A 26,390-nucleotide genomic window follows, 5' to 3' on the forward strand; every position below is an offset into this window, starting at 1 on the left:
TGAATGTTGTTCAGCTCTCAGGACCAAAGTTCTAATGAAGACAGGAGGTGGCAGAAAAATCAATCAATTCTAGAAACTAAAAACAGGACAAGATCGATTATCTTGCAGTCAGTGTCTGTTTCACCTCAGGCTCAAAAATTCTGGTCTGTGGTTCTTTTAATATGTGTTCTGGAAAGAAGTCAGGAAATGGTTTAGATACATGTGTATTTGGTTGCAAGCTAATCACCCATATTTACTTTAAGCCTTGATTCAAGATAAGCTTCCCTTCTCAGGGAGGGAGGAATTAGCCTTAGTTAAGTATGTATGGAAAAGATTTTACTTTTTGGTCCCTTATATTGCACTTGGAGAAAGAAAGTAAGCTTTCTGTATAATTGGACCACTTGCACTCAGAATATCCTTTGAGTCAGGAGTTCCTAGAGAGCCACTTTGATTCTGTCTCTGGTTTGGTGGCTCTTGCCCGTAAACAGAGTAGGTATTTTGTAGGGAATTTTTCACAGTCTCCCAGGATTGACTTATGCACAATGGTTAATAGTCATAATGAAATCTTTGATCTTTTCTTTTAGATTTTCTGGGTTTCCCCATGCAAACATAAGAATGAAGCACCACTCTTTTGTGGTAGTATTTTAAATTTTTAAAGTGATTTTTCACTTGCATTTGTCACTTGATAGAACACTGGGTACCCTGGCAGGTTTGTGACAGTCCCTGTCTGCGTGTGAGATAGCAATAACCGTGGCGAGTAAGGCTTGCTCTGTTATGGGCTGGATTTGACACAAACTTTCTTCAGGAGGAAACTGATAACTCTGTCAGGTGGCTGCTGTATTCCAGTTCATGGGCTCTCATGCTTATCAAACTGTAGCAGCTTTGCCAAAACTTTAGTCTTATTTCCATGTCTCTTGTCTGCTCTTGGGGTGAAATGCCAGTGTAAGTTTTTTGTTGAGCTCCTTAGTTAACCGTTGACTTGGAAGAGATTAATGCTCATAATGACATGCCTGGACCTTTTGATCTTACAGAGATTTTTTTTGCCTTCTGTTCTTTCTGTATATACATGTGTATGTGTTGATATGCAGTGGGCAATGGGTGCAATTGTCTTGGAAGACTTTGTCAGTAGCTTCCACGTTATCTTACTGACTTTAAACATCTTTTCCAAAATGCATGTTTTGTTGTAAATTTTTTTCATTTATCAAAGAAGAAAATCATTATTTGTAGGAAGAAACCAGATTTTCAGATAGTAAAAGTTATCTTAAACCTCACTACCTTTATACTTAGGCACCCCCTGTTAGAACTTTTGTGGCAAAAGATCAGAAGTAAAATACCCGGAGTTGTTATGGTCGAGCTTAGAAGGATGTGTAAGATAGCTTTCCTAGTTGTAAAATTTTATTTGTTTAAAGATAGACTAGACATGCTCATATTTTTAAGGTGGCCTATTCTTCATAAGCAACAGTTGCTCAGTTGAAAGCACTAATGAGAAAAGGCAGGTACTTGGCAATAAAAAAGAATGTTGTCGGCATAATCTGCAGATTAGGTGCTCTAGCTGCTCTAGCAGAGGTTTTATATGTAGACTAAACTGCGAGTAATAGGTAATTTATATTAAGTACGGTCAGCAGTAGTCAGACAGCTTTGCCTGTGGAGGTGGGCTGCTTCAGGCCTTTTAAAAGGCTGTGCCAACATGTGTGGATTTTTGTTCTTTTTATTATTAAAACTTCCTTGACATTCCCATTCTTTGAATAGGCTTACTATGTGTAATAATAATATGTGGGTTACCGCTGATTAAGGTTGTATTAATGACAAGTAACACCACATGGCTTGTGATATTTCACAAAATTGTCTCTTCTGGCTACAATGTTGGAAGTAGTTTAGTGGGGCATCCAGTATGCTTCCATCAGAATGGAAAGGAGAATTTTGACAGTACTAGCACAGGAGTGTGTGGCTCCTGCTCTTCTAATATGCTTATTAATATTGTAGAGAGTAATAGTACATTATTTTCTTAGCTGTAAAGTTCTTACTGTATGGAATACCACATTTAAGTGATCTCTTATTGTAATTTTTAAGGGTTCTTCAGACCATAAGATGTCAAAATTTGTGTAGACATGGAATTTTTATATAAGGCTGCGTGAGAGAAGAGAGGACACTATGGATATGGTTAAATTTAGTCCCACAATTTATGTCCTATATCTTTTGAATCCTTGGGAAATTTCTTCCACGTTGAATGATGGTATCTGAGCCTCTCTGCAGAGGTTCTCAGGTGGGCAGCTCTCACTAACAGAGTCAGTACGATCAGAGAATTCTGCTGTTGTAGGAATAGCGATTATAATAGAAACACCTTTTTTGGTTTGTGAAGTTTTTCCTGTCTATGAATTTTTTTCACTTTTCTGAATTACAGAAATAGCTGAAAATATGCAATATTGATTACGAAGCTTTCAATTTTGCAATTGAATAACTGTAACTCTGATCACTTCCAGTCATGTTCAATGTCAAAATATACAAATTTCTCAAAAGATTTGCTTGCTTTCATGAGCACCACAGAATGAAGCGTCAAGCATCTTTTCTTTGAAAGGTAGTAGTATTGTTTCTCTGGCAGAAATTACTGCTTTTTGTGATTTTTGCTATCTACATGTGCTTTATTTCTGCTGTATCTGTCTGGGAAGGTTTAGGTAAAAGGTAATGAGCCATGAAAACCAAAAGTTAATGGGAAAATATTGATGTAGGTGAAACTTTCAAAGGGAGTGGAATTCCCAGGCAACGTTAGGTGACAGTAACAGGTAACGAGAAATCTTAAACACCGTCGTCACTGCCAGATTCAGAACAGGGTGAGGAACAGCTCATTGTAATATTTGGGCTGAAAGCCAACCTGTGGCACTGAACCATAAAGAATAATGTTCTGTAGATAGACAAACCACTTAAGAATGAGATCAAAATTATTAAATGAGGTTAAATTGAGTCAGCGGCGAGGCCCGCCCAGGCAACGGTAAGTCGGCACCTAAGCGCTAGACGGAGGCGGACAGGCAGGTTCCCGAGGCCCGGGAGCCCCGGGAAGAGCGGAGGGACCGGCCGGAGGCGCCGGCTCTCGCGAGAGAGGCTGACGTTGGCGTGGGCGTTGCCGGGGGCAACCGCGGGAGATTTGAACGGCCCTGAGGAGCCCCGGCGAAAAGGGCGTGGCGCGGCAGTTGGCGTGGCAGTTGGTGCAGGCAGGGCACAGTCGTCGTGTGTCCGTCCCCCCCCCCCCCCTTTTCCCGGACGTCTGCTGGAAATATGACACAGCAGAGAGTAAACAGTCTAGGAGGTTCTTGGGGTGTGTGGAAGATAACTTCCTGACACAGCTAGTAGGTGGGCCAACCAGGGGAGGAGCCTTGCTAGACCTTCTTTTTACAAACAGGGAAGGGCTGGTGGGAGGTGTGATGGTTGGAGGCCGGCTTGGGCTTAGCGACCGTGAGATGATAGAATTCTCAGTTCTTGGTGAGGCAAGGAAGGGGTTTAGCAAAACCACTGCTATGGACTTCCAGAGGGCAAACTTTGGCCTCTTCGAGGCACTGGTTGAGAGAGTCCTTTGGGAGATGGTCCTGAAGGGCAAAGGGGTCCAGGAGGGATGGAAATTCTTTAAGAAGGAAATCTTAATGGTTCAGGACCAGGCTATTCCCATGTGGCGTAAGTTGAACCATCAAGGAAAACAACCTGCCTGGCTAAACGGGGAGCTTTTGTTAGGAGTCAAGAAAAAAATGGAGAGTTTACCATCTCTGGAAGAAAGGGTGGGCAACTGGGGAGGAGTACAGGGGTCTTGTTAGGTCATACAGAGAGGAAATTAGAAAGGCAAAAGCTCAGCTGGAACTAAATCTGGCCACTATTGTAAGGGACAACAAAAAATGTTTTTACAAATATGTTAACAGTAAAAAGAATCCCAAGGAGAATATCTATCCTTTAATGGATACAGAAGGGAATCTTGCCACCAGAGATGAGAAAAAGGCTGTGGTACTTAATGCCTTCTTTGCCTCAGTCCTTAATAGGGAGATGAGTTATACTCAGGGTATTCTGCCCCCTGAGCTGGAAGGTGAGGATGAAGAGCAGAATATAGCCACCCTTAATCCAGGAGGAAATAGTTAGTTACTATGCCATATGAAGAGCAGAATATAGCCACCCTTAATCCAGGAGGAAATAGTTAGTTACTATGCCATATGGACACTCACAAATCTATGGGACCCAGTGGGATCCATCCAAGAGTACTGAGGGAACTGGCGGAGGTGCTTGCCAAGCCACTCTCCATCATCAATCGGCGATCCTGGTCAACCGGGGAGGTCCCAGAGGACTAGAGGCTTGCCAATGTGATGGCCATTTACAAGAAGGGTCGGAGGGAGGATATGGGGAACTACGGGCCTGTCAGCCTGACCTCGGTACCGGGGAAGATTATGGAATGGTTTGTCTTGAGAGCACTCACATGGCAAGTCCAGGACAAGTAGGGGATCGGGCCTGGTCAGCATGGGTTTACGAAAGGCAAGTCCTGCTTGACCAACCTGATCTCCTTCTGTGACCAGGTGACCCCACCTAGTGGATGAGGGAAAGGCTGTGGATGTTATCTACCTTGACTTCAGCAAGGCCTCTTTGACACTGTCTCTCATGGCATACTCCTTGAGAAGCTGGCATCTCATGGCTTGGACAAGTATACTCCTCACTGGGTGGAAAAACTGGCTGGATGGACGAGCCCAGAGGGTTGTGGTGAACGGGGTTAAATCCAGTTGGCAGTGGGTCACAAGTGATGTTCCCCAGGGCTCAGTGTTGGGCCTGGTTCTGCTTAATATCTTTATCAATGATTTGGATGAGGGGATTGAGTGCACCCTCAGCAAGTTTGCAGACGACACCAAGTTGGGAGGCAGGGCCGATCTGCTTGAGGGTAGGGAGGCTCTACAGAGAGTTCTGGACAGGCTGGATCGATGGGCAGAGGCCAATTGTATGAAGTTCAACAAGGCCAAGTGCCCGGTCCTGCACTTCAGTCACAGCAACCCCATGCAGCGCTACAGGCTTGGGGAAGAGTGGCTGGAAAGCTGCCCGGCGGAGAAAGATCTGGGCGTGCTGGTTGACAACTGGCTGAATATGAGCCAGCAGTGTACCCAGGTGGCCAAGAAGGTCAACAGCATCCTGGCCTGTATCAGAAATAGTGTGGCCGGCAGGAGCAGGGAGGTGATTGTTGCCCAGTATTTGGCACTGGTGAGGCCGCATCTCCAGTACTGTGTTCAGGTTTGGGCCCCTTACTACAAGAAAGACATTGAGGTGCTGGAGCGTGTTCAGAGAAGGGCAACCGAGTTGGTGAGAGGCCTGGAGCATAAGTCTTATAAGGAGTGGCTGAGGGAGCTGGGGCTGTTTAGTCTAGAGAAGAGGAGGCTGAGGGGAGACCTTATCGCTCTCTACAACTACCTGAAAGGGGGGTGGTGGTGAGGTGTGTGCTGGTCTCTTCTGTCAGGTGGCTGGAGATAGGACGAGAGGAAATGGCCTCAAGTTGCAGCAAGGGAGATTTAGGTTAGATATTAGGGAAAAATTCTTTACTGAAAGGGTTGTCAGGCATTGGAACAGGCTGCCCAGGGAAGTGGTTGAGTCACCGTCCTTGGAGGTATTCAAAAAGCGTGTAGACGGGGTACTCCAGAACATGGTTTAGTGGGCATGGATGATGGTTGGACTTGATGATCTTGAAGGTCTTTTCCAACCTAAATGATTCTTCTATGATTCTACACGCAGGTCTGCTTCAATTAGAATAGGATTTGGACCTAGATCTCTTGTATTCTGTACGAGTACCTACCTATCAATTGGATAAAGGGAGTGAGGAATACAGCCTCTGTGTGTGTTGCGAGTATGCACGTGCATGAAAAATTGAAACCAAGAAATTTTTAAAGAAACCAGTGTTCTTGTGTTTCATTGAGTCCTATTCCATAATGTACAGAAAATGTTGCATATGGAGGTAATGACTAACATCAATTTCACTGTGTTGTCTCAGTGTTCCCTTAAATGTCATTCTCATGTCCCCTAATCTAAGCTATATTTTTACAGTATTTGGAAAGGTCAGTGGGAAGCACCTTACTAACTCTGTGTCAGTGACAATTCTGTTCTTGAAATTAAACTGCCAGTCCGAAACTTAATTGATTATTTGGCAAATAGGATTGTCACTTTTTAATTTTGATGTTTTTTTCCTAAAACATCTGCTGCAGCATAATACAACTATTGGCTTTAGAAGCAATCTGTTGCAGTCAAAGTTTGTTGCATGTGGTTTATAACGAATGGGGTCTCAAAACTGGTTATTACATCTTCAGAGAATAAGCTTGATTCAAAGCCACTCATCGCACCTATATGATGAACTGTTATGCATGGCTGAGAAAAATGTGTGATTTTTGTATTTCTTTAACAATGGTATAGTTGGTCATTGTGGTGACTATGTAGGTGTCATGTGCATCTTTTAATAAAGCAGTGACTTGTGTAGATCATGAATGCCTGAATAATCATCCTTTGAAAATAACACAGAACAAGCTGTTAGGAACCATTCTTTAGACATGCTTCTTTTTTCTTTGTCCAGTTTGTACAATAAACAAAGCAATGACATGAATTGGACTTTTTTCCTTAAAAGCCAAGTAGTGAGCCAGGTTCTTTTGCAAGCTTACTTCTGTATGAAAGTAAATCTTTTTAAAGTACAAATACCGCAAGAACAAATACTTGCATGAACTGGGTTGGAATCACTGAGTTGAAGCATTCAGGTTGGAAATATTTCTTCCTTCTGATTTTTAAACTCAGCCATTGATCTTTTTTTCTCTGCACTGAAGTAGTAACACTGAACTAAAAAGGCAACCTGTTTAAACATATTATCACTCTGTTCTTAATCTTTCAAGTTGAAGAATTGAGAACTAATAGGTGAAATGGGGCCTTAATTCTACCTGTGTTATGTTCACTAAGGCTGACCAATCTAAGAGAAAAAGGTGTAATCAGTCTCCAAGCTCTCTGATCAATCTTTGTATGAATTAGGCTAGTGTAGCTGATCCTTCACCATCCACAGCATAACAGGCCTGGAAAATAAAAGACTGGTCACATGTCAATGATGCTGCTCAGTGGCAAAGTCCTAGTCCTTGTTTGAATTCACACAATTAAGGCTCCATATGAAGGTACTCTGAATTCTTCCATGATCCAGCTGTGTTGCTCAATGGCCCAGAATCAGTGAATTGCAAAAGTGGCTTTACAGCAGAAATGGTCGAGTTTTGCATATTCGGATTGGCAGAAGGAGGGCACAAAGTCATTTAGTAATAAAAGGTATTATATGAGTTAGAAAAGTAATTTAATAATAAAAGGTGTTATATGAGTTAGAATAAAGGAACATGTAATGAAACTTGATTTCAGGAGTGGTTTTTAAGTGCAGTTGTATGCAATGTCAAGTTCCCAAGGGACTAGAACACCTCTACAGCACTGGAAATGCAACATCAGCCATGCAAATAGTCATGAGGACCAAAAATCAGCCTGTAGGGACTAGAACACCTCTACAGCACTGGAAATGCAACATCAGCCATGCAAATAGTCATGAGGACCAAAAATCAGCCTGTGAAATTGAGTAGTCTAGTGTTGTACTCCGAGCTGTCTGACTTGCAAAGGCACAGCTGAGCCATTATTTCCCAAAATTGTTCATGAATAACCACCTGGACCAAAATATCAGTTTTGTTCTCTGTTTGTAAACTGTTACGTTCACATTTGTTAATATTGTTGCAAATAGTTGCTTGCAGAAATATATGTAGAAGCAGTAATTCTCATGCTAGTATTTGTGGAAAGCAAGCACTTTTTTGATAAAACTGAAAACCTAATTCCGAGCATTAATCTAATGAATTTATCAGAAATGATATTGTGTGTCAGTTAAGACAACTTGAAATTGAAGGGTCGTTTTACAAGCCAGTCTACAGAAAATTTGTGATCAGGAATTTAGAAAAAACAGTATTGACCAAAAATACTCCCTGCTTCATTGTTTTTTGGCTTTGGCAGAAAGAAAGGAAATTACGAAAATTAGATTTTCATTTAAAAACGTTTCAGTGTTATGTAAATATCTTAAATTATGTTTTGTTTTTTGTGAGTCTTGGTGACTACAAATAATAAAACCTCAACATTGATGCCTTCTGAAAATGTATGCAGTGTCATATATTTTGGTTAAAGTTGATTTCTGTGCCTGTAGGTTGAGAACTAAATCTTTACTGAAATGGAATTCAATGGCTTGACCATATGTTTTTGCCTGAAATGACAGTAAACTTTACAATTAGATTTTAACAAGACACTGAAGAGAGATGAATTCATAGGTGGCTGAACTTTTAGTCTGCTTATGTGTATAAGGAGAAGTTCAGACCAGTAGATACTGGTGTTTAGCTTTCCAGTTTGATTTGTGTAATGTGGAACAACTGTTCATTAAAGTGTAAATCTTTCCACAGACACTGTGTAGACATCTAAGAGGAGAACTATTACCTTCTTCTGATTCTTTACTGCAAACCATGAGAAGGGGAGAATTAAAGTTGGGTCTCCTGTATCTTGCACAAGTGCTGCTTATTCCAAAGTGATTTATAAGAGCAGGGACTCCTTTTCTTCAAGTAGTTTTCTATGTCTACATCAAATCAAACCCCCTAACACCTATATCTTTCCAGTGACTCAAATTGTATTCTTAAATGTAGTTTTGAGGAAATGTTTGCTTATTTAAACATTTTGTCCTCTGCGGGGGGATAGTTCTGCAGTTAGTGTGTTACCATATTTGATTTTGGAGTAAGTTGCTCTAGTTGTCCTTTGGAGGTGATGTTACTAGGAAAGCTTGAAGGAAAAGATGACAAGTGGTAGGTGGGAGTTAAAGGAGTAAACTGTTCAGCAAGCATTTTTCAGAGAATTTCCTTTTGTGTTTCATAGTGGAGACAGCAAAAGCGTAATGAGCACCAAGTGGCAGTGCTTGCTTGTGCGAGTAACCCAGGTCATCACAAGAAGTCACAAACTTCATCTGACTGATTTGAGCATCAGAGGAGCAGGTTACTTTTCTTTAGGGTAATTCTGTGTAGGAGGAAGAAATACATGATTCTGTTTATGTTTGGTTTTAAGGTTATTGCATCAGAACAGGAAGTGGGCTCAGGATACAGCAGAAAAACATTTTAGAATGAATCAAGCAAACACTTGTAGCTGACAGCATCATCAGATGTAGACAGAAGACCCCATGTTTCTGCAGCATGGTATGCTCGTTTGGTGCCTTGGGGTTTTGCTTGACTAGAATAGACCCAAAGCAGGAGAGTGATGCCTATGTGAATTAAAATTCTTCTGTGCTGTAGTTAGAACAGGGAGGAAATTAAGGTCATACAAAAGTCAGTTTATGTGAAAAAAAGTTTGCTAGCTGTGTTAGTATGTATGGTTAGAGTTCGATTAATTCTCTGTACTAGTTAAAAAAAAGAGTTGTGAGCAATAGATTCCACTTGTTACTCTAGAAAATCTGGCAGTTAGATGATTGAAATTTGAAGCACCGACCTTTCTGATACTGTAATGGAAAATGCAGTCAGGTATATGTAAAGATCATCTAACTTCAAATACATTGAAAAAATTAGTGCTTTATTAAGTATTCCAGCTAAAACTATTTGAATATTTTTCTTCCATAACAATAAAAAAGCCAAAGAAAAAGAACAGTTTATCTGCAAAGAACTTCAGACATCATTGATTTTTGTCAAGAAAAAAATGCAGGAATTCTTGAACACTAAAGGTGTATATAATTTACCTATCTTCCTCTGGCCAATAATTTTTTAGTGTTATTGGCTAGCTGAGTTTTGAAAGTCAAGTGGGCTTTGGCTCTGTTTGGCTGCATTTCTGCCTGAGCTAATGTGAATTGGCCTTGTGTAAGAAGTAATGAGCTGAAGAAGATCAGCCAATACTATGAAAATTGAAACATGTACAGTAAGGATAATACCTAGCTTTTACAGAGCACTTTTCATCCACTTATTTTAAATTACTTTACAAGAGATCAACTCCCTTACCCTGATTAGCTGTTCTGTTGAAACATGTATTGATAGAGTGTATGCCTGTAAAGAATTATTTTGTTACTTGTGACTCCTTGTGTTACTCTGGTGTCTTACCCTTTTAATTCTTTTGATGTTTGAAAACACACTTGCTATTAATGTTTGTTTAATTTGCAAGATGTATCAAGCTGCTGAATTGCTGAAATATTTGATAAGGAGCTGTCCTAACTTAACCATTCATGTTTTCACTTCCAAAAATTCTTCAGGGTTTCAGGATAGATTAGGAGCTGTTAGCTATAGAATCAATCCTGCTGTTTGAAAACTGAAGTTATTTGTAGTTGTTTCAGTTCTGCAAGAGCTTTTCTAGAATGTCTTTATATTCTCTAGAATATCTCAGTTGTTAGCTGTTGTTTTGATTTCATAAGAAGCTGTGTTTTTCAAGTATTTCACTGCCATAAATGAGGAGAGAGTAGAGCAGGGTACATCTTCAGCTTTGTAAAAGCTGAAACAGTCGTTTTCAAAGTGGCTAGCACCTACAGACTGATCTAAAGTTGTTTGATGGGTAGACTTCAAACCTGGTTTATTTTTTGCTTTTCATCTATTTCTAATCTGACTAAATAAAAGGAAAACCCTTTTAATTCTTAAATGCTGAATATTTTGGTTTTGTTCTTTTCTGTTTTGTTCTTTCACCCCTGCTTGTGATGGAAGGCAATCAAACTGGAAATTCTGTCTGTTTACTGTATATTTATTTTTTTGTTTTGAAAAATGTTCATTTTCATATAGAAATGTTTTTTCTGCTTTGTCTTCAGTGGTATGAATACACAATGTTATCCCTCCAGGATGGAACGCTTCCATATATTAAATCTCAGGTTTTCTTTTCTTATGGTTTTCCACCCTTTAGAATAGTAATGCCTGGATTTGAGACTTTCTCTATATTTTTAAGACATTTAAAACTTAGTATTTAAGTCAGAAGAAAATGAATTCTCTAGCAAGATTACCGTGCAAAAGTAATTCTGAAAATAATCTAGCACAATAATTTATTTAGTCATGGCACCAGCTGTGTATATTTGTCACATCTTATCACATTCTGTTTGTACATCTGCCCACAACTGATGTTTTCCGGTCTGAAGTAAAAGCAGCCATGCAGATTATGCTTGGATTTGGCATAACTTTTTTGGGGGGGTTGGGGGGGGAGGGAGTAGATATCGACTTTATGCAGCTCTAGAATGTGTCAATTTGTTTTAAATGTGCAAGTGGAAGATACGATGGCTGTTCCCTTCAGCAACTTATTTGTGTGTGTTTATGTAAATTATATTGCTCCTTTAACTGGGTCCACGCTGGCTCCAGATTTTCGTTGTTGGCTGAGGTGGATAGTTAAATGTAATGAGCCTCTTATAAGACCAGAAGATTGGTTCGTTGTCCTGTCACTATGAAATTTGAGAGAGCTGTGCTCCAGAATGCTAATGTTAAATATAATCTGATATTTAGAATAATTCAGTGGAACATACTTAATATTTGGCTGTACGTTCTGCCTGGGCCTGTAAACTTACGGTATGCTCTTAGTCCTGTATTCTGAAGGAACACAGTGGGCACTGACCTATTCTCCCATGCAAAAGAATTACTACTCTGGCAGCACGGGTATAAAGATGATTTTATGGGAAATGATTAGACAATAGATTGTGATAGCATAGGTAAAGATTGCACTGATGTAAGAAGGAAACTGTAGGAGTCACTCTAAATGTGACTCTCTATCTAAGTTCAATTTAATCTTTTATATTCACAGCACTTTAAATACGTAGGTGGATACCTGATCCAATTTTGCATGTCTCTTAACTTGCATCTAGATGCTTAATGAGAATCAACAGAATATAACTTGGCAGCTGCAGTGGTACGTTACCTCTGTGTGTGTGTGTGTGTGTAACCTTCTCAGAGAGGAAGGTCTCTGAGAGGGGTGGACTTCTGAGATTGTGTGTCTTGTGGATCTGAACCTTTGTCTGCCTGGGACTTCTGTAAGTGGCACTAAAAACATCCTCCTGTGAGGAGCACAAAGAGGCTACTTGGTTGCTTTCAGGTTAATAAAAACCCCACAAAATTCATAGGTGACTTTGAAAATAGTGCTGAAGAAAACAGGATTAAGAGAAGCAGGCATATGGTTGGACTGGGAGAAGAGGAAGCAGGCAGCAGCAGATAGTTTTGTTGGAAAAGGTTGTTGAAGTTACTTTCAGAACCATGTAAAATGCAGACCCTTCCAAAGGCAAAGTGCTTTTGCCACTTGAATGATTTAAAGTCCTTAACTGAAAATAATACTCTTCAATGCAGAAGTGAAAGAAAGCTAAGGCAATTTTCTTTCCAAAATATAGGAGAGTTTATAGGAGGCTACAACATTCTGGGGTTTTTTTGTGCTTTAGTAGGCTTTCAAAACTGTAAGAGTAAACCGTTCTAATATTTGGCTTGTGTACACCATTGCTTTGGTCTGTCCAAGATCCTGCAAAACTTTATGGAGATACGCAGTATTATCATTGTTTTTACAGTTGACGAAGCAGACAGCCTTTCTGTTCTCTAGGAATTACTTTTGATATATTGCTGGAATTACGCATTGGTGGATTATGCAAGTGAGCATTTCTGGTTCTCAATTATAGCAGTACATTTTTTGTTTTAAAAAAGGCTAAACTGGTTTCTCTTTGAACTTTTTAAAAAAAGTGTTTGTTACTTTAGTTACTACTTTTAAACACATCACATCTGTTTTTCTATCTTCATTTTCTTTGCATTTACAGGAGTGTAATATCTTAACTTTTTGGCAGCATTGTTGATTTGTGTTATAATGAAAAAAGAATAAGATGTATTCTAACTTTTCCCCAGCCTTCAATTTTCTTTTCAAAGATAAATTTTTTTGTTGTGCTTCTGCATTTTAAATTAATTTAGGTTTTAAATATTAGCTTAGATAAGAGGGAAAATTGAAATTTCTTGGTTACTTGTACAAATATGAGATGCTGAAGAATCAGTTGTCTTTACTACCAGCAGCATCGGTACCTGCTATGCCTCTTCTGATTTGGGTGTTGAAAAGGGATGTAACTTAACTTCCTGCTTTTAGAGTAAATTAGGGGAATATCAGAAGAGTTGATGTAGTTATCCAAAAGCAGACAGGAAACTTGGTTGCTATAATACTTCCAGGAGGACAAAATTCCTCCATTATTTTAAGTAAGCCCTTCCTAGTTTTACTTTCATAATAGTATGCTAATGATGAGTCCAAAAGAGTTACCAGCTGACTGAAACTTGGTGAAAATAGTAAATGGGAGAATGAAGAGTAATGAAAAGTGAAAATTTTGTAAACAGGCTTTTGCTGAACAGCAAAATAGATTAAAAGAAGCTTCTGTGAAACTCTTAAAGTATTTTGAAATGAATTTTGAATTATTTTAATACTAATTTGTGGCCTTATGTGTTTTACATTATTTAAAACTGACATACAACAATTTCATTCAGTTTTTCAGATGTATTAAAAAATAATTTAAACCATGTTTTTCTTACTTGCTTGAAGGCAGTAGAGGAATATAAACAATTTACAGCTGCACCTTAATAATTTTGAGATCTGTTTAAAAAAAAAAAAAAAAGGCACTGAGGAAAGTAGATTAGTCTCTGTACATGCCAAGTATGAAATTTTTATGTAGGTAGTTGAGATTGCCTAACAAAATGTACCTTTGGAAATAGTGCTTTGTGTCATTTTGTGATGTTCCATGTGGAAATATAAGAAAATGGCTTAAGTTTTATTAAAAAAATCATTGTTATCTATTCTTCCTTCATGCTGGACAAGAGTAGCCTTTTCCTGGTTGATGCATAAATTAAGAATAATGCTTATATGGCTATTACTACTTAAGGCAGAGTTAATGAGACAAAAGAAATTGCTTGTAAAAAGGAGAACAATATAGCCTTGGGGAATTACAGCTTTTGTACTATGCATTTTGATTCATGTTCCTAAAAGGTCTTGATTATTTCCTTTCAATGTGTGGTTGTGAAAGATTCATTGCATTATTGTAATTACATTCCTGAAGGGAGTTCAAATGTAGAAACTAATCTGTTCACTGCATCCACTGGACACCGAAAGGATGTGAACTATCTCATGAAGCTTGAGAGCTATATAGGGTTCCGGCTTTTGGGCTTTTGTTTTTAGTTCTCTGTCAGTCTTTAGAGTCGGCTCAAGACTGGCTTCTAGATGCCCTTTCCGCAATACTGTCAGCAGTCCTGCTCCAGAAATGCCTGTCCCTGGGAGGCAAGCGTGCCACTGCTGGGGAGATCGCTGCAGAACCAAGGAGTGGCTGTCACTGTGAAGCCTTAGCTGGCAATAGTATTGACAACAAGCAAAACTTTCATTTCAGCTTTTAATTGACTGTCATGAGTAAATTCTTGGTACATAAGACTTTATACTCCTTTTATGTGCATATTTGTCAGATTTTATTTAAATAATTTTATACACAATATTGGAATAATCTGTTACATTAATGCACAGCTTAAAACAGTTCTTATTTACACTGATCACAGAAAGACAGAGGAATGAGGACAAATACTTTACATTCACCATCTTTATCAGCATTTTAAGTATAGTTAACCAGCACACATCACACACATCCATATCCATATTTATAAGAAATGTAGCTGTTCCTAATTACACACATGGGCATGTAGATGTCTCCCTTTCAAAAAAAAAATTAAAAAAATTGAAATGCCATTTCCCCCAGATAACCAAAGACTTACAAAAAAAAAGGCAAATGGACCTGCAGACTGCACAATTAATGGAATCAGGCATGGAAATGTGGTGGCTGTGTTTGGAGACTTTTGGTCACTGGGGCATGTTGGACAGTATTTTTACTAGTGGCAAGTTTTAAACTCCTATGAAAACTTATTCCTGAAAACTGCAATGTGATCTCTTGCTTTGGAAGTAGACCTACTGGACACTAACATATTTGGTTTAAAACTTAAGTTGTCTAACAACACAAAATTGCAGCCAAAGGATGCTCTGGATTTTTTTGGTTTTTTCTTAGAATATAAATTAAAAACACATGATTTCCTTTTATGAGATTAAGGCAGCAATGGAGAATATTGTGCTACAATGTTCATTAGCTGTAGATAATGTTCTATTCTCCTTTATCACATTTGTACATGTATAATCAAAGGCCAACATATTACTGAACTAGACTGTCTTGACTACAAAACCTTACCATGGAGAAATAGGTCTTGTGTGATAACCTTGTTACAACAAAATTTAATTTCTCGCCTTACAATATACACTTATATTCTATGAAAATTAAAAAAACTGGTAAAAATATTAAAATATTTCCTTTACAGAGGTACCCTTATCTAAGGTAAAGTTTAGTCACTGCTATAAAAAGGCATTAAAAATTAAGTAAAACACTGGTGTAAACCAAGTAAATGCTCACTATAAAGCTTTTAGTTGTAAGGCAAATCTTCATCAGACGTATTAGGAGTTATTTTCAGAATGTAGTATTTGGAGATTCTCCCTTTGTAACTGATATTACCCATAGCAAACAAAAGCTAAGTCTTGCAGACAGGTTCACAAAGGGGACAACATAAATTACAAATGCAAGTCACCTGCAAGTTTGAGGCCTCTTGGCAGTGACCAAGAAACAACATGACACCTTTAAAAGAGAGCCAGCTTAAGGCTTAGTAATTTTCTTAGTTCACTGAATTTATTCTGTTCCCTTATTAAAGAAATTAAGCAACTTTTGTTTAGTATGGCAGGTAAAGAAACACCTTCAGAAAGGAGGAAAGCAAAGCACACAGGTGGCCTAATCTTGCTGTCAGTGCTTAGGCAAAAAAGGCCCACTGTTCTCAACATGAAAACTAATGGCAGTAATGGCTAACTTACATGAAGGCTGCACTGCTGGACTGAGACTTAAGCCTCTCAGTTTCTCCCCTTATCGGGTCCCTGCCAGCCACTTGCATCTAGACACCTACATGTTCCTCTAAGGAGGACAGTTTCACTAAATACAGTCATGGTATCTGGGTTACTTATAGTCTTCTGGCTGTCTTCTGTTTCTCTGTGTGCCTCTGCTAGGTCAGTTATACAGTGACTGGAATTTGTCTGAACATATTCTGTTTTTAAATGGTGAAGGAAAACGGATCAAATTCTGTACTTAAAAGCAGCTATATTACACTGTTACGTGTCTCTGCTGGTTGAAATGTCTTTATCAGCCATCTAGTTCTCTATAGTAGTCTCTGATGGATGTAGATGCATCTAAATTCAGTCTCAGGCAGTGAACAGTACTGCTGTACAAATAAATCACCAGCTGAGGATCTCAGTCCTATGTTGATTTAATTTTTATTAGGAATAATGTGCAAAAATCTGATTATTTTTTTTTGGCCTGGGAAAAGTTTCTCTGTGCATGGCATGGCTGACAAGTCTTGTCATTCCCCAGCTAAGCTTAAGCAGGCAAAACCAAGTAATTGTACATCTAATCACAACTAAGGAACACATGCATGCCTGCTTGGCAGTCTGACTGGTCTTGACTGATTATTAGTAAAAACTGTCCTTTGAGAATATCAATTAGAGGGGGGCAAGTGCTTAGTAAAATGTTACAACAGACTGAAATGACTGAACAAAAAACTATTTTCCACAGCACAGAAACACTCAAACATAGATGTTTGAGATACAACTATTCCCTGTATATGATCCTCACTGAAACTCTTGTGATCCAAGGTCATAGATGTAACAGGGCTTAACTGAAGGCTTAACTTCTGTAAATTAACTTCTAAAAGTTTTTTCAGACTGTTTTGCAGTATCCTCTACTAGTGTACCTTCTTCCTAAAGGAAGTCAGAATGTCCATATGCTACTTTCAGCTTGTATATAGATATGAACCTAGTAAGGTCACTTCAAGGTCCTGTTTCTGACTTCTGTGATGTATTATAAACAGTTTAGCTTCATGGTCTAACAGCTTAACTTTCCACTGATTAGCTAGGTTGGCCCACAGTCACCAACAGGAACATGAGTATCAGTCAGAGGAAGGTAGACTGAAAAAGTGTTTTCCTTTGGAGTAGACTTTGTGGAGGTGTTTCCAGAAGATCTATCTCTGTGTACGATAGCCAAAAGACTCCAAACTTGTTCAAGGGTCTAATCTGAAACATCATGTTGACCTTTAAATTAAGGGGATTGAGTTCTTGTACATGAGCTGATCTGTGGACCATAAATATTCTTAGCCCTGAGAAAATAAAGTGTATTAGCAAAAACATATCTTTTACTGCTCTGAGAGGCTCAGAGTGCACATATAATTTCTGCAGGTAGATTATATACTGTCATTTGTTGAACTGTGATTACTGTCTTATGTCTGAGTCCTTCAGGCACATTTTAAAATGTTTTGACAGGGCACTGCAAATAAAACATTTGTAAGTCTCATTTCTTTTGAAATTGCTGATCTACTGTTTAAATTTGGTTCTTAGGAAATAAATTCTTAAATGTTTGCCAATGCCTCATGAAACTTAGTGAATCAGTCCAGGATATGAATGAAAGCTATCTACTCTCATAAAAGCAAGTATCTGCTAATTAATGCTGTATGAATCAGAAAAACTGCAAAAGAGACATTAAAAGCAAAAGAACTTTCTGCATGGCATCCTACAAACTAACAGTACAAAATAAACTGAATTCACATCAAAACAATAGCATAAGAAGTGGATGTACATACAAAATGTTTGGGCTTGACCTTTTTAAATAGCATTTAAATGGTATTTTGCTGAGAAGAAATGACCAATTATAGGAAACTTCCTATGGGAAAACTGCATACAATATACATTGCACGTGCAGTTAGGGAATGGGTGCAATCATAACAGGCAAGTATTTCTCCTACATTCTATATTTAAAATACCATGTTTGATCCTGGATTTCCTACAAAATCCCTCACTACGGTAAGATGTCTTTCAAGTGTTGCCAAGGTGTATGCCTCAGGACATGACAGAACACAAGAAGGACTGACAAAGAAGATATGATTTAAACAGGGGCCAAACACTAAATAGCACTAGTGCTTTTTGGACTGTTGTCCATGAAAGACCTGCTGTTTCTACCAGAAATCTAAATCTCTGGAGTTTTAGTAACGTAGCTTTAGAACAGTACCAGATATATGAAGAATTATCCTGCTGAATGACGGCAGGAGGGTTACAAAGAAAGTGGAGCATCTCTTTCCTTGGTGCTAATTAACTTTCTGTGGCTTGATGAAACAATATGGATTACTGGCAGGAAGGAAGGTGAGAAGAGAGATGCTAATGTATGACAGCTGTTTCCTTTATCAGATTAAAAAAAAGCTTTTAAGAAAATATTTTCTAGAACTGTCAAATGAGCTATTTAATTGCTTCACTGAATTCTTCCAACTGGCTTGTTACCAAAACAGCCAACATAATTAGTAAGCAGATGATACTGCATCTTGAATAAGCTTGTATCAAAAATTTTCTGCTTTTGGAATTGGGCTGCCTACTCCATCAGCATATACTTGCCATGCTATGGGGATATCTGGGAGAGCACCATTCCCCAGAGTGGGTCTGTTCCCACAATAGGTATAGCTGAGGGAAGGAGTGAGCTGCTTGGCTGAAAATTCAAGACTATTTGAGTTAGAGGAAGACTTGCAGTTAAACCACATGGGTGATAAGGACCTGACTGGGCAATTTTTTTTTAATTTTTTTTTTTTAAACTACAACTGGTGGAACTGAAGGGAGATGAATATCATAGAGGCATTTGATATTTTCCATATTGATAATGTATTCGGGAGCTCAAAGCAGGTGCCTAAGAGGAGCTGGGTGCCAGAGCTGTGGCTTCCTATTGGACTGTCTGTACCATATCACTGAGTGGCGGAAAAGAATATAACCTGGTCTTCACAAAGGTATTTGTCATTTGAATGGATGCTAGTTTGTGTCTAATGGCATTATTTATTGTCCAAGAGGCATGAGGTAGTTGAGCATCTTATTCTGTGGAGAATTGAAGACATTGTTCTTCATCTCTGGGATGGAAGTCATGTTTTTTGGGGGGAGACTTCCTCTGGGCAACATTTCGAACTTAAAGCCTAGCTGTGCGGTCGTGCAATGTGTATTATCTTTCTTTTTCATTTGGGCTGTTCCTGGTAATGAGATTCCTGCTTTCTCTGATTTGCCTATTGTCTATAAAATCTCAGAACAAGATGGCAATAGTGCAATGGAGTCCTGAGCTACAAATACTACATTAAACCTAAGAAGTTATACAGTAATGGAAATAAAAATAATGTAGTAGGTAATTGCCTTGGGAGTTGGTATTAAAAATATAATCAAACCCTAACATGCTGGGTAAAGCTGATTTCACTCCAATGTTAAGATAGCTTTGCTCCTATTTCAGAGGAGAGTGGTGATGGAATATGACTTTTCCTGCATGGGTTTTGCTACACAGTTGGTGGTGATGGGGTGTGTCAAAAGTGATGCAGATTGTTAGTATTTCCAATCATGATCAAACCAGACAATGTATACTGTGACAAGCTATTAAAGCTCCATGTTAAAGAGCCCCCAAGAATTTCAAAACTTGGAGATCATATCTGTGCTAAAAAGCTTTTGAGCCATGCCAAGCCAGTGACTGAAGCAGCTGTATTATTGAAAAGTAAGCTTTATAACAATGAAAAGATTCTCATGTAGTTTAGCAAACAATAAAAATAGGATTAACTATGAAGTTGGTGGGATGGCTTTTTTGAAGCCCTCAACATATTTTTACTGTTTGGCCTCTTGTGTACTTACAGAACTAGAACTGCAACAATTGAAATTCCTTTATTATTGAAATATATTCAATTACAGGGTCTAAAGAGCTATCAACCATCAGCTGGGCCACAAAATATGACTTCCTTTATAATTAGAAGAAAGTATCCTTTGGCTTTAAAACCCTGTTTAAATAAAACTACATTTTGTCACAGAGACCCTTTAAGAAAAGGACAATACTTGATACATTCAAAAGTATTGATTATGTTGGAGGAAAAGGATGAATAAAGAGAGGAATTTCCCTTCCATTATTTTGAACAGAAATCTATGTTAAATGGAAAAGGCCAAAATCACTTGGGACTTTTAAACTGGGCTATTTTAAAAAAGAAAAAAAACCCCTCAACAAAAATTGTTTTATAAATAAAAAAGCTCCATCCTTTTAAATGGCCTTTTTAAAAAGAGGAAGCACTACATACATTGAAAAGACAATTTGTATTGAATGTGTAGAGGCAAAAAAATTCAGAGGTAAGGTCCAGAGGTAAACTCTGGGCTGAATTCAGCTGAGAAGCTATTGCCTCTGAAAATTACTGTAGATCTAGTGATAAATAAGTACAAAAAATAACTCAAAGCTACCAAATCTAGTGATCACTGGGAAGATACTATAGTGATAAGTGACCACAGAATAAGAACAGCACCCAAATGTGAGTTTGTTCTGTATCTTCTATCTTGCGTAATACTACCAGAGAGAAGAGCTGGAATATGCTTAAGAGAGCTGAGTATGCCTGAAATATCCTTCTAAATTATTCACCGCAATCTTACTATGTTTTGGCAGGTGAATCCAGGTTAAATTATAATAATAGCATGGTCATAGCAGGAGAATAAAGCCAAAGTCTGGTATCTTGGTGCCTCTGGGTAGATTATGTAATTCTAAAAATTATTCTCTCTTCCTATGTATTTTACATTCTATATTTGGAACAAAATATAACAAAAAGATGAAAGTCTGTCTATTTGAATGTAACTTTCATACTTAGCTAAAAAGTCTGTGGAGTATGGATCATATGATAAAGCCATTTCAATAGTTGATATAAGGGAATATATTTTTCATTAAGTACAGTGTGGTATTAAACTGTATTCTGTACTTAGTAACTGTAACAGGAATTCTGTTCCTGCTGCTCTTCAGCTTGTGTAATTAACTGGACAGAAAATGACATGGACATATACAGCAAAGACAACCTTCTTCACCAAGAGAAGAAACTAATAACAAACCACTTCACTTCAGAAGGATGCAAAATACTATCCTAAAGGATAGTATGGCAGGAAAGCTAATGACATTAGTACATAGTTAAAATTGCTCTTTCCTCATAATTGAGATATACTCTTTCCTTAGATCTAAGAACGTTCAGGTGGTGGTGGTTTAAAATAGGTCGTGGCATGAATATCTGAAGTAATTATTACTGTCAGAAAAATTTAATTCACTTCTTCACAATAAAAGAGCATTTAACTTATGTTGATTGCTTTTTTCTCTGCTCCCCCCTCCTCCTCTTCTGCCAATAGTAAAACTCACAAGTTTTGGTCATGTAGGGATCTCATGGCACCAAAGGATGTAGGAAAAATTAAATGGAGTCTTTAAAGATCATTTGAAGCCAAGTAATAGAAGGGAGGCATTGAGAACAGAGAGCAGATGTCTTCCCTCAAAGAGTCAGTAGATAAGTTCTGAGCCAGCCTGGTCCAAGCATAATCGAGGGAGCTTTGAACTTGACTTTTCTGTATTCTCAGTTTAGCTTAACATATTGGCTTTTCCTTAACCTGTGGTTGTCATATTGTTAGCCAGTGTTGAAGCTGTAAGGGAACAGAAGTAGTTGTTTAATAACATTATTGATTCAAATGATGATAGTGAAAGATGTTTTAAATACAAATCTAGAGTTACAGAGAGGCTTCAAAATAACAGAGAGATTACAACTAAATTTCTGTGGATTCCAGTTTGCAGTGAGAAATGTGCTGAATATAAAAGATATTTAGTCAGCTCTCAGTTGAGTTTCAAAATTCAGAACTGCCGAACATATATGAGAAGAAAATTTTTGTACTTGTTCGGTTACAGTAGTCAATGTTCTGTTTACAAACTTAAACATCATGAACAAAGCACTAACTATGCTTTAGCAAGAACAAAGCTATTCCTAGCTTTCCATTGAAGACAGCAACACATTAATATGCCCTAGTGTTTGGCATGGTTTGAGGTGTCATTAGGAATTTACTTCTGAGTACAATCTTTTCTCCTTTTTGCCATTATAGATTTGGGTTCAGAAGACCAGTACTGTGTAGGAATGTCTGTTTATAGCCCATTCACACAGGAACATCTGCCTCTGGAAAATTCAAGTTATTACTTACAGATGGAACATTAAATCTTCAGACAAATGTGGGCAGGAATAAGGGAAAGAGAAGGCAGGAAGAGATGCTGTGCTACTACATATTCTTGGCCACATCAAATAAATTATGGTCATGAAACAAGAAGCCTTTTCTTCCTGTTTCCATTCTGCGTCCCATAAATCTACACTTGGATTATTTCCTTTAAAATTAAAAATTCTACTTTAAACAGTATTTTTTAGAGTAAGCAAAAAGCAAATTTCTTTTTTTCAATACCAATATACAAACCACCACTATAAAATCTGGGTCATGTTTTGAGGTGGTGTGCATAATTCTAGTTGCTTTCAACTTTGAAGACAGAAAGTGGTCCAGCATGAATGCTGATAAGTGTAACAAGCTTCATATTTGCATCCTTTTTATCTTCTACAAAAAGGACTTTATTTCAATAAGCTCATTTTATTTGCTAAAAGGAAAGCAGTATTTGGAAACCTATAGCATATTTTTCATGGATGCTTAAGAAGTCTCCAGCAGTGTTTTCAATCAACTGTAGGCCTGTGGGGAAAGCCTATTCCACATAATTTAGCACATTATTTCATCACGGCCATTATATCTAAGCTCTGACACTGGATATTTTGTTTTGCTGTTTACAATGTGTTGTGGTACATAATTGGAGTTCAGGAAACATGACTTCAAATTGCTGTGCAATAACTGAGGGAGAGGCTATGACCTGTTCAAATGCACTTGATAGTTTGGAAATACCTTCGTCTCTTGGTGAGATCTCGCTGTATTCGGATACAACCTAAAATACTGGATTCAGATGATCTGTAAAATTGTGGGCTCTGTTTAGTCAAAGAAGGAAGGTGCCAAAAGCCTTCCAACAGAGTTGATGCATATGGTACTGAGCCTCCTGCATCTTGTCATGCTGGTAGAAATAAAGAACCACAGACCTGCAAAGGTATCCACTATGAGGAGATTAGTGCAAACCCGTAGTTGTTGCTAAAGACAGGAAAGGGTTGGTATCAGGAGAGGAAGCATGGTGAAAGGAGTACAAACCTTAAACTGCCTGACATTTCCTTGTGCCACGAGTTGGTGCTCATTTTCAGGTGTGATGCAGTAAGCTAGTCTCTAAACCAGATGGGAAGAAGAGGAAAAAGTCAGCCATATGAAGTGGGATTATGTGTGTAATCCCCAATCTATAATGGGGAAGTAGTATGAACTTTATTTAAAACAGTAACTTAAATCTTTAATATCACTGCATCATGTGCCTTTAACTTGGTCACTGAGAGAGCAAGCTTATTGTAAGCCCCTTGGTATTAGCCTTTAATATAAGAAGCAACAGTAGAAAGTTTATGCAAATACTAAGTTCAAGTATTTAGCAAGTGCATATGGAAAAGAACATCAGGAACAAGTTGCTATCACAGGCCTTACATCCCCTAAAATCACACTTTTCTGTTAGTGCTGTGATGGGGTTGACCACTCCCAGTGGGAGAGGAAGGAGGTACTGACTGTTTCCCAGCTTCTCTCCCTTGTCTACCCTATGCTGGGCCATTTGGAATGATGTAGATTTTGGTTTATCGTGAACTTTCAAACAACTTGAGTTCCCACTAGACTGAGAGCATACCTTTCCCCATACTTTTTAAGAGCCATAAGTTAGGGCATCATATCTTATGTTACTTGGATGTAATATACTAGCCTTTTGCTATATTTCTCATGGGGAAATTGGAGAGTTGCTATCTACAGGAGCTGTAAAAGACAAACCAGAACTTGCTAACACTACAAAATGAATGAGAAATGTGGGTTTGGCCAAAGGCTTCTGCATGCCAATATCAGTCAACTTGTGCAAGTTGGCAAAAGCCTGTCGGGCCAGTACAAATTATTCTTTGGCATTTAGATGCTAATAGAAAACGGGTTTGTAAACCCCCCAGGAATGGAAGAAAACAAAGGGTTTATAGAATTGCTGGAAATAAGAACTAGAAATTGTGCACAACATCGAGATGTTGGAGCTGATGAAAACAGGGCAGGTGAAGAGGAGCTCCCACTTTAGTGTGCCTTTCTGAAGTGAACATTAAATGAGGTGACTGTAATGTTTCAGAAATGAGGCATTTATGCCTTTGAGTCTGCCAGGTCTAGGTGAGGGGGTGCGCCCTATCTAGGTAAAGGGTGAGATCCTATTTTCTGCTTAATTCTCTGTATGGTGGTGGTTCAGTGATTTGCCTTAGACTGTCAATATCTTGCTACACCTTTGTGTAACTCTAGCTGTAGGAAAGGAGAGCCATAGAACTAGGTATAATTCAGAGAGTCTAGACTAGGTTATAAAATTATGACATGTGACGGGACAAAAATTGATGCTGTATAATGGTGAGGAGTCTTACTTCTGAGCACCATTAGAGGTTTTAAGAATATAGATAAATTACTATGACAGTGATGGTAAAATTAATATGATGGTAAAATGATGAGTGAACCTTAATCCTGTGGCATTTTGCAGTAATAAATAAAGAAAAGTACAGGGGAGTGAACTGTAAGGAAATATGGATGTGTTTTTCCCATAGAAACAGGTTCTTTTAAATGGAATTAATACATTAGTATTACACATAAACATATAAATGAAGTTAAAAAACACTGTTAAGGTTGTAATGTTAAACATCTTGCTGTTAGGCAAATCATTAGAATAAGATGGTCACAAATTGTGTCTCCCTCTGGTTCTGCCTTATTCAGTGCACAGACGAGGCACAGTATGCATTAAGTGGGTTTATGTAGGGCAAGATGCTGCTGTCTAGTACCCTAGTTCTTTTACTGAAGTAATTAAAAAGTAACAGGCTAGATGGGACCATAAGCAGTGCCTGTATCAGAATTTTCTTGATCTCCAGATCTATTTCAGCACCTTGGTCTATCTTGACTATTAAGTTTCTTCAAGCATTCTGATATTAGTGATGAACACAATAGAAAGACCTGCATTAATTCTAGCCTTGGCAGAACATTGAAATAATTCCAGTAGATAGAGGATAAGGATACATAATTGTCAGAGAAAATCAAATATGAAGTGGCTGCTGTTAAAGACAGAATACTGGGCTAAATGGATCTATTGCTATGACCCAGTTAAGGCATTTCTTCTGTCCTTTCTGTATGCTCATTAAATGAACAAAGGCCATCCTGAACACAGGGCTACTTTGGGGTCATATCCTGCCCTCCCAGCATGTGGATATATGTTTAGAGACTCTTAAAATGCTAAGACAGGAGAGCTCTGAATTAACTTTGTACATATAACAGTTTACAACACTCCAGTATATAGTGATAAAGCATACCTTGGACTGAACTCTGTTTAGGTAGAACTGTGTGAAGACCATACCTCAGAGTTGAATATGAAGATACCATAATTTGTATATTTTTTTGTTAATAAGGAAAAAAAAAAAATCTCATCAATCAGATTAATTACATGCATGAAAAATAATTTTTCAGAATTATTATGGTGCTGTCTGGAAAGCTAATTTCTATCTAGAAACTCAAACAGCATGCAGTAATACTACCTCAAAACTCCAATCCATCTGACAGTTGGATCCAAAAGGTCACTCATAAGTAATAAGTTTCAGGAGTAAGAGAAACAAACTGCCAACTTAGATCCAACCTTTTAATTTCATAGCAACGTTTCATGACATTTTATTAACGTTCCACTTACTTCTTTAAAGGTCCCACGCACATTCATAAATTTATAGATAATATAGGCAGGCACAAGTATCATTGAAGATAATGCTATTCCCCAGCCAATGCGATTTGCCCAGAGAGGGAAGGTGTAGTCATCGTAGGTCAGAGGTTTGAAATTTATTATGCTGACTATCACGACAAACTAGGGAAGAAAGAATAAAATGAACCACACTTTTGGGATGAAGAAACTTAGTGGAAAAATGATTTCATGTGTTTTATTAGGCAGCCACCCTAAGGTATATTTCAATCCAGCTTTACCATTTACCTTCATCCAATTGACTTTGTGCCTCAACTGCTTAAACTGTTGAAGTTCTTAATGCATTTACTACTATTAACAGTTCATTTTAGCTATTCTGGACACAGATTATTTGGAATTTTGGTGGCAAGATCAGGGGGTTGTCTGCTACTGCCTCAGTCAAACTAGTGTTACAGATATAAAAAAGGGATTCTGTAGTCAAGAAAAACCTCTAAGATCTATTGGTTTTCCCTTCTCTGTTTCCCACAGGCATTAGGCTTCATTTAGAAGTTTTGTACTCATTTTTCAAAGAGAAGCATAACGCAAACTCCAGCATGATACATTTACTGAGGAAAGGTCAAGCAGCCTTAAGGCCTGGAAGACAAAGGTGGTTTTTTTCTGCTGGTGTTACCCT

At 38.1% G+C, this 26,390-nt stretch overlaps 1 protein-coding gene across 1 annotated transcript in view; it reads right to left on the minus strand.

The window, feature by feature from the left end:
* Positions 1-21,263: 21,263 nt before the first annotated feature.
* The window catches only part of SLC6A2 (solute carrier family 6 member 2), a 72,941-nt gene continuing 67,814 nt past the window's right edge, over positions 21,264-26,390 (minus strand). Inside the window, exons 13-15 of the mRNA XM_049805407.1 lie at positions 25,715-25,882; positions 23,095-23,166; positions 21,264-21,519 (exon numbers count right to left, since the gene is read on the minus strand). Coding sequence (XP_049661364.1) covers positions 21,496-21,519; positions 23,095-23,166; positions 25,715-25,882 — 264 coding nt within the window. The 3' untranslated portion in view covers positions 21,264-21,495. The remainder of the gene's footprint in view (positions 21,520-23,094; positions 23,167-25,714; positions 25,883-26,390) is intronic.

The sequence above is a fragment of the Accipiter gentilis genome, chromosome 7 (assembly GCF_929443795.1).
Source record: "Accipiter gentilis chromosome 7, bAccGen1.1, whole genome shotgun sequence".
Lineage (NCBI taxonomy): Eukaryota > Metazoa > Chordata > Aves > Accipitriformes > Accipitridae > Astur > Astur gentilis.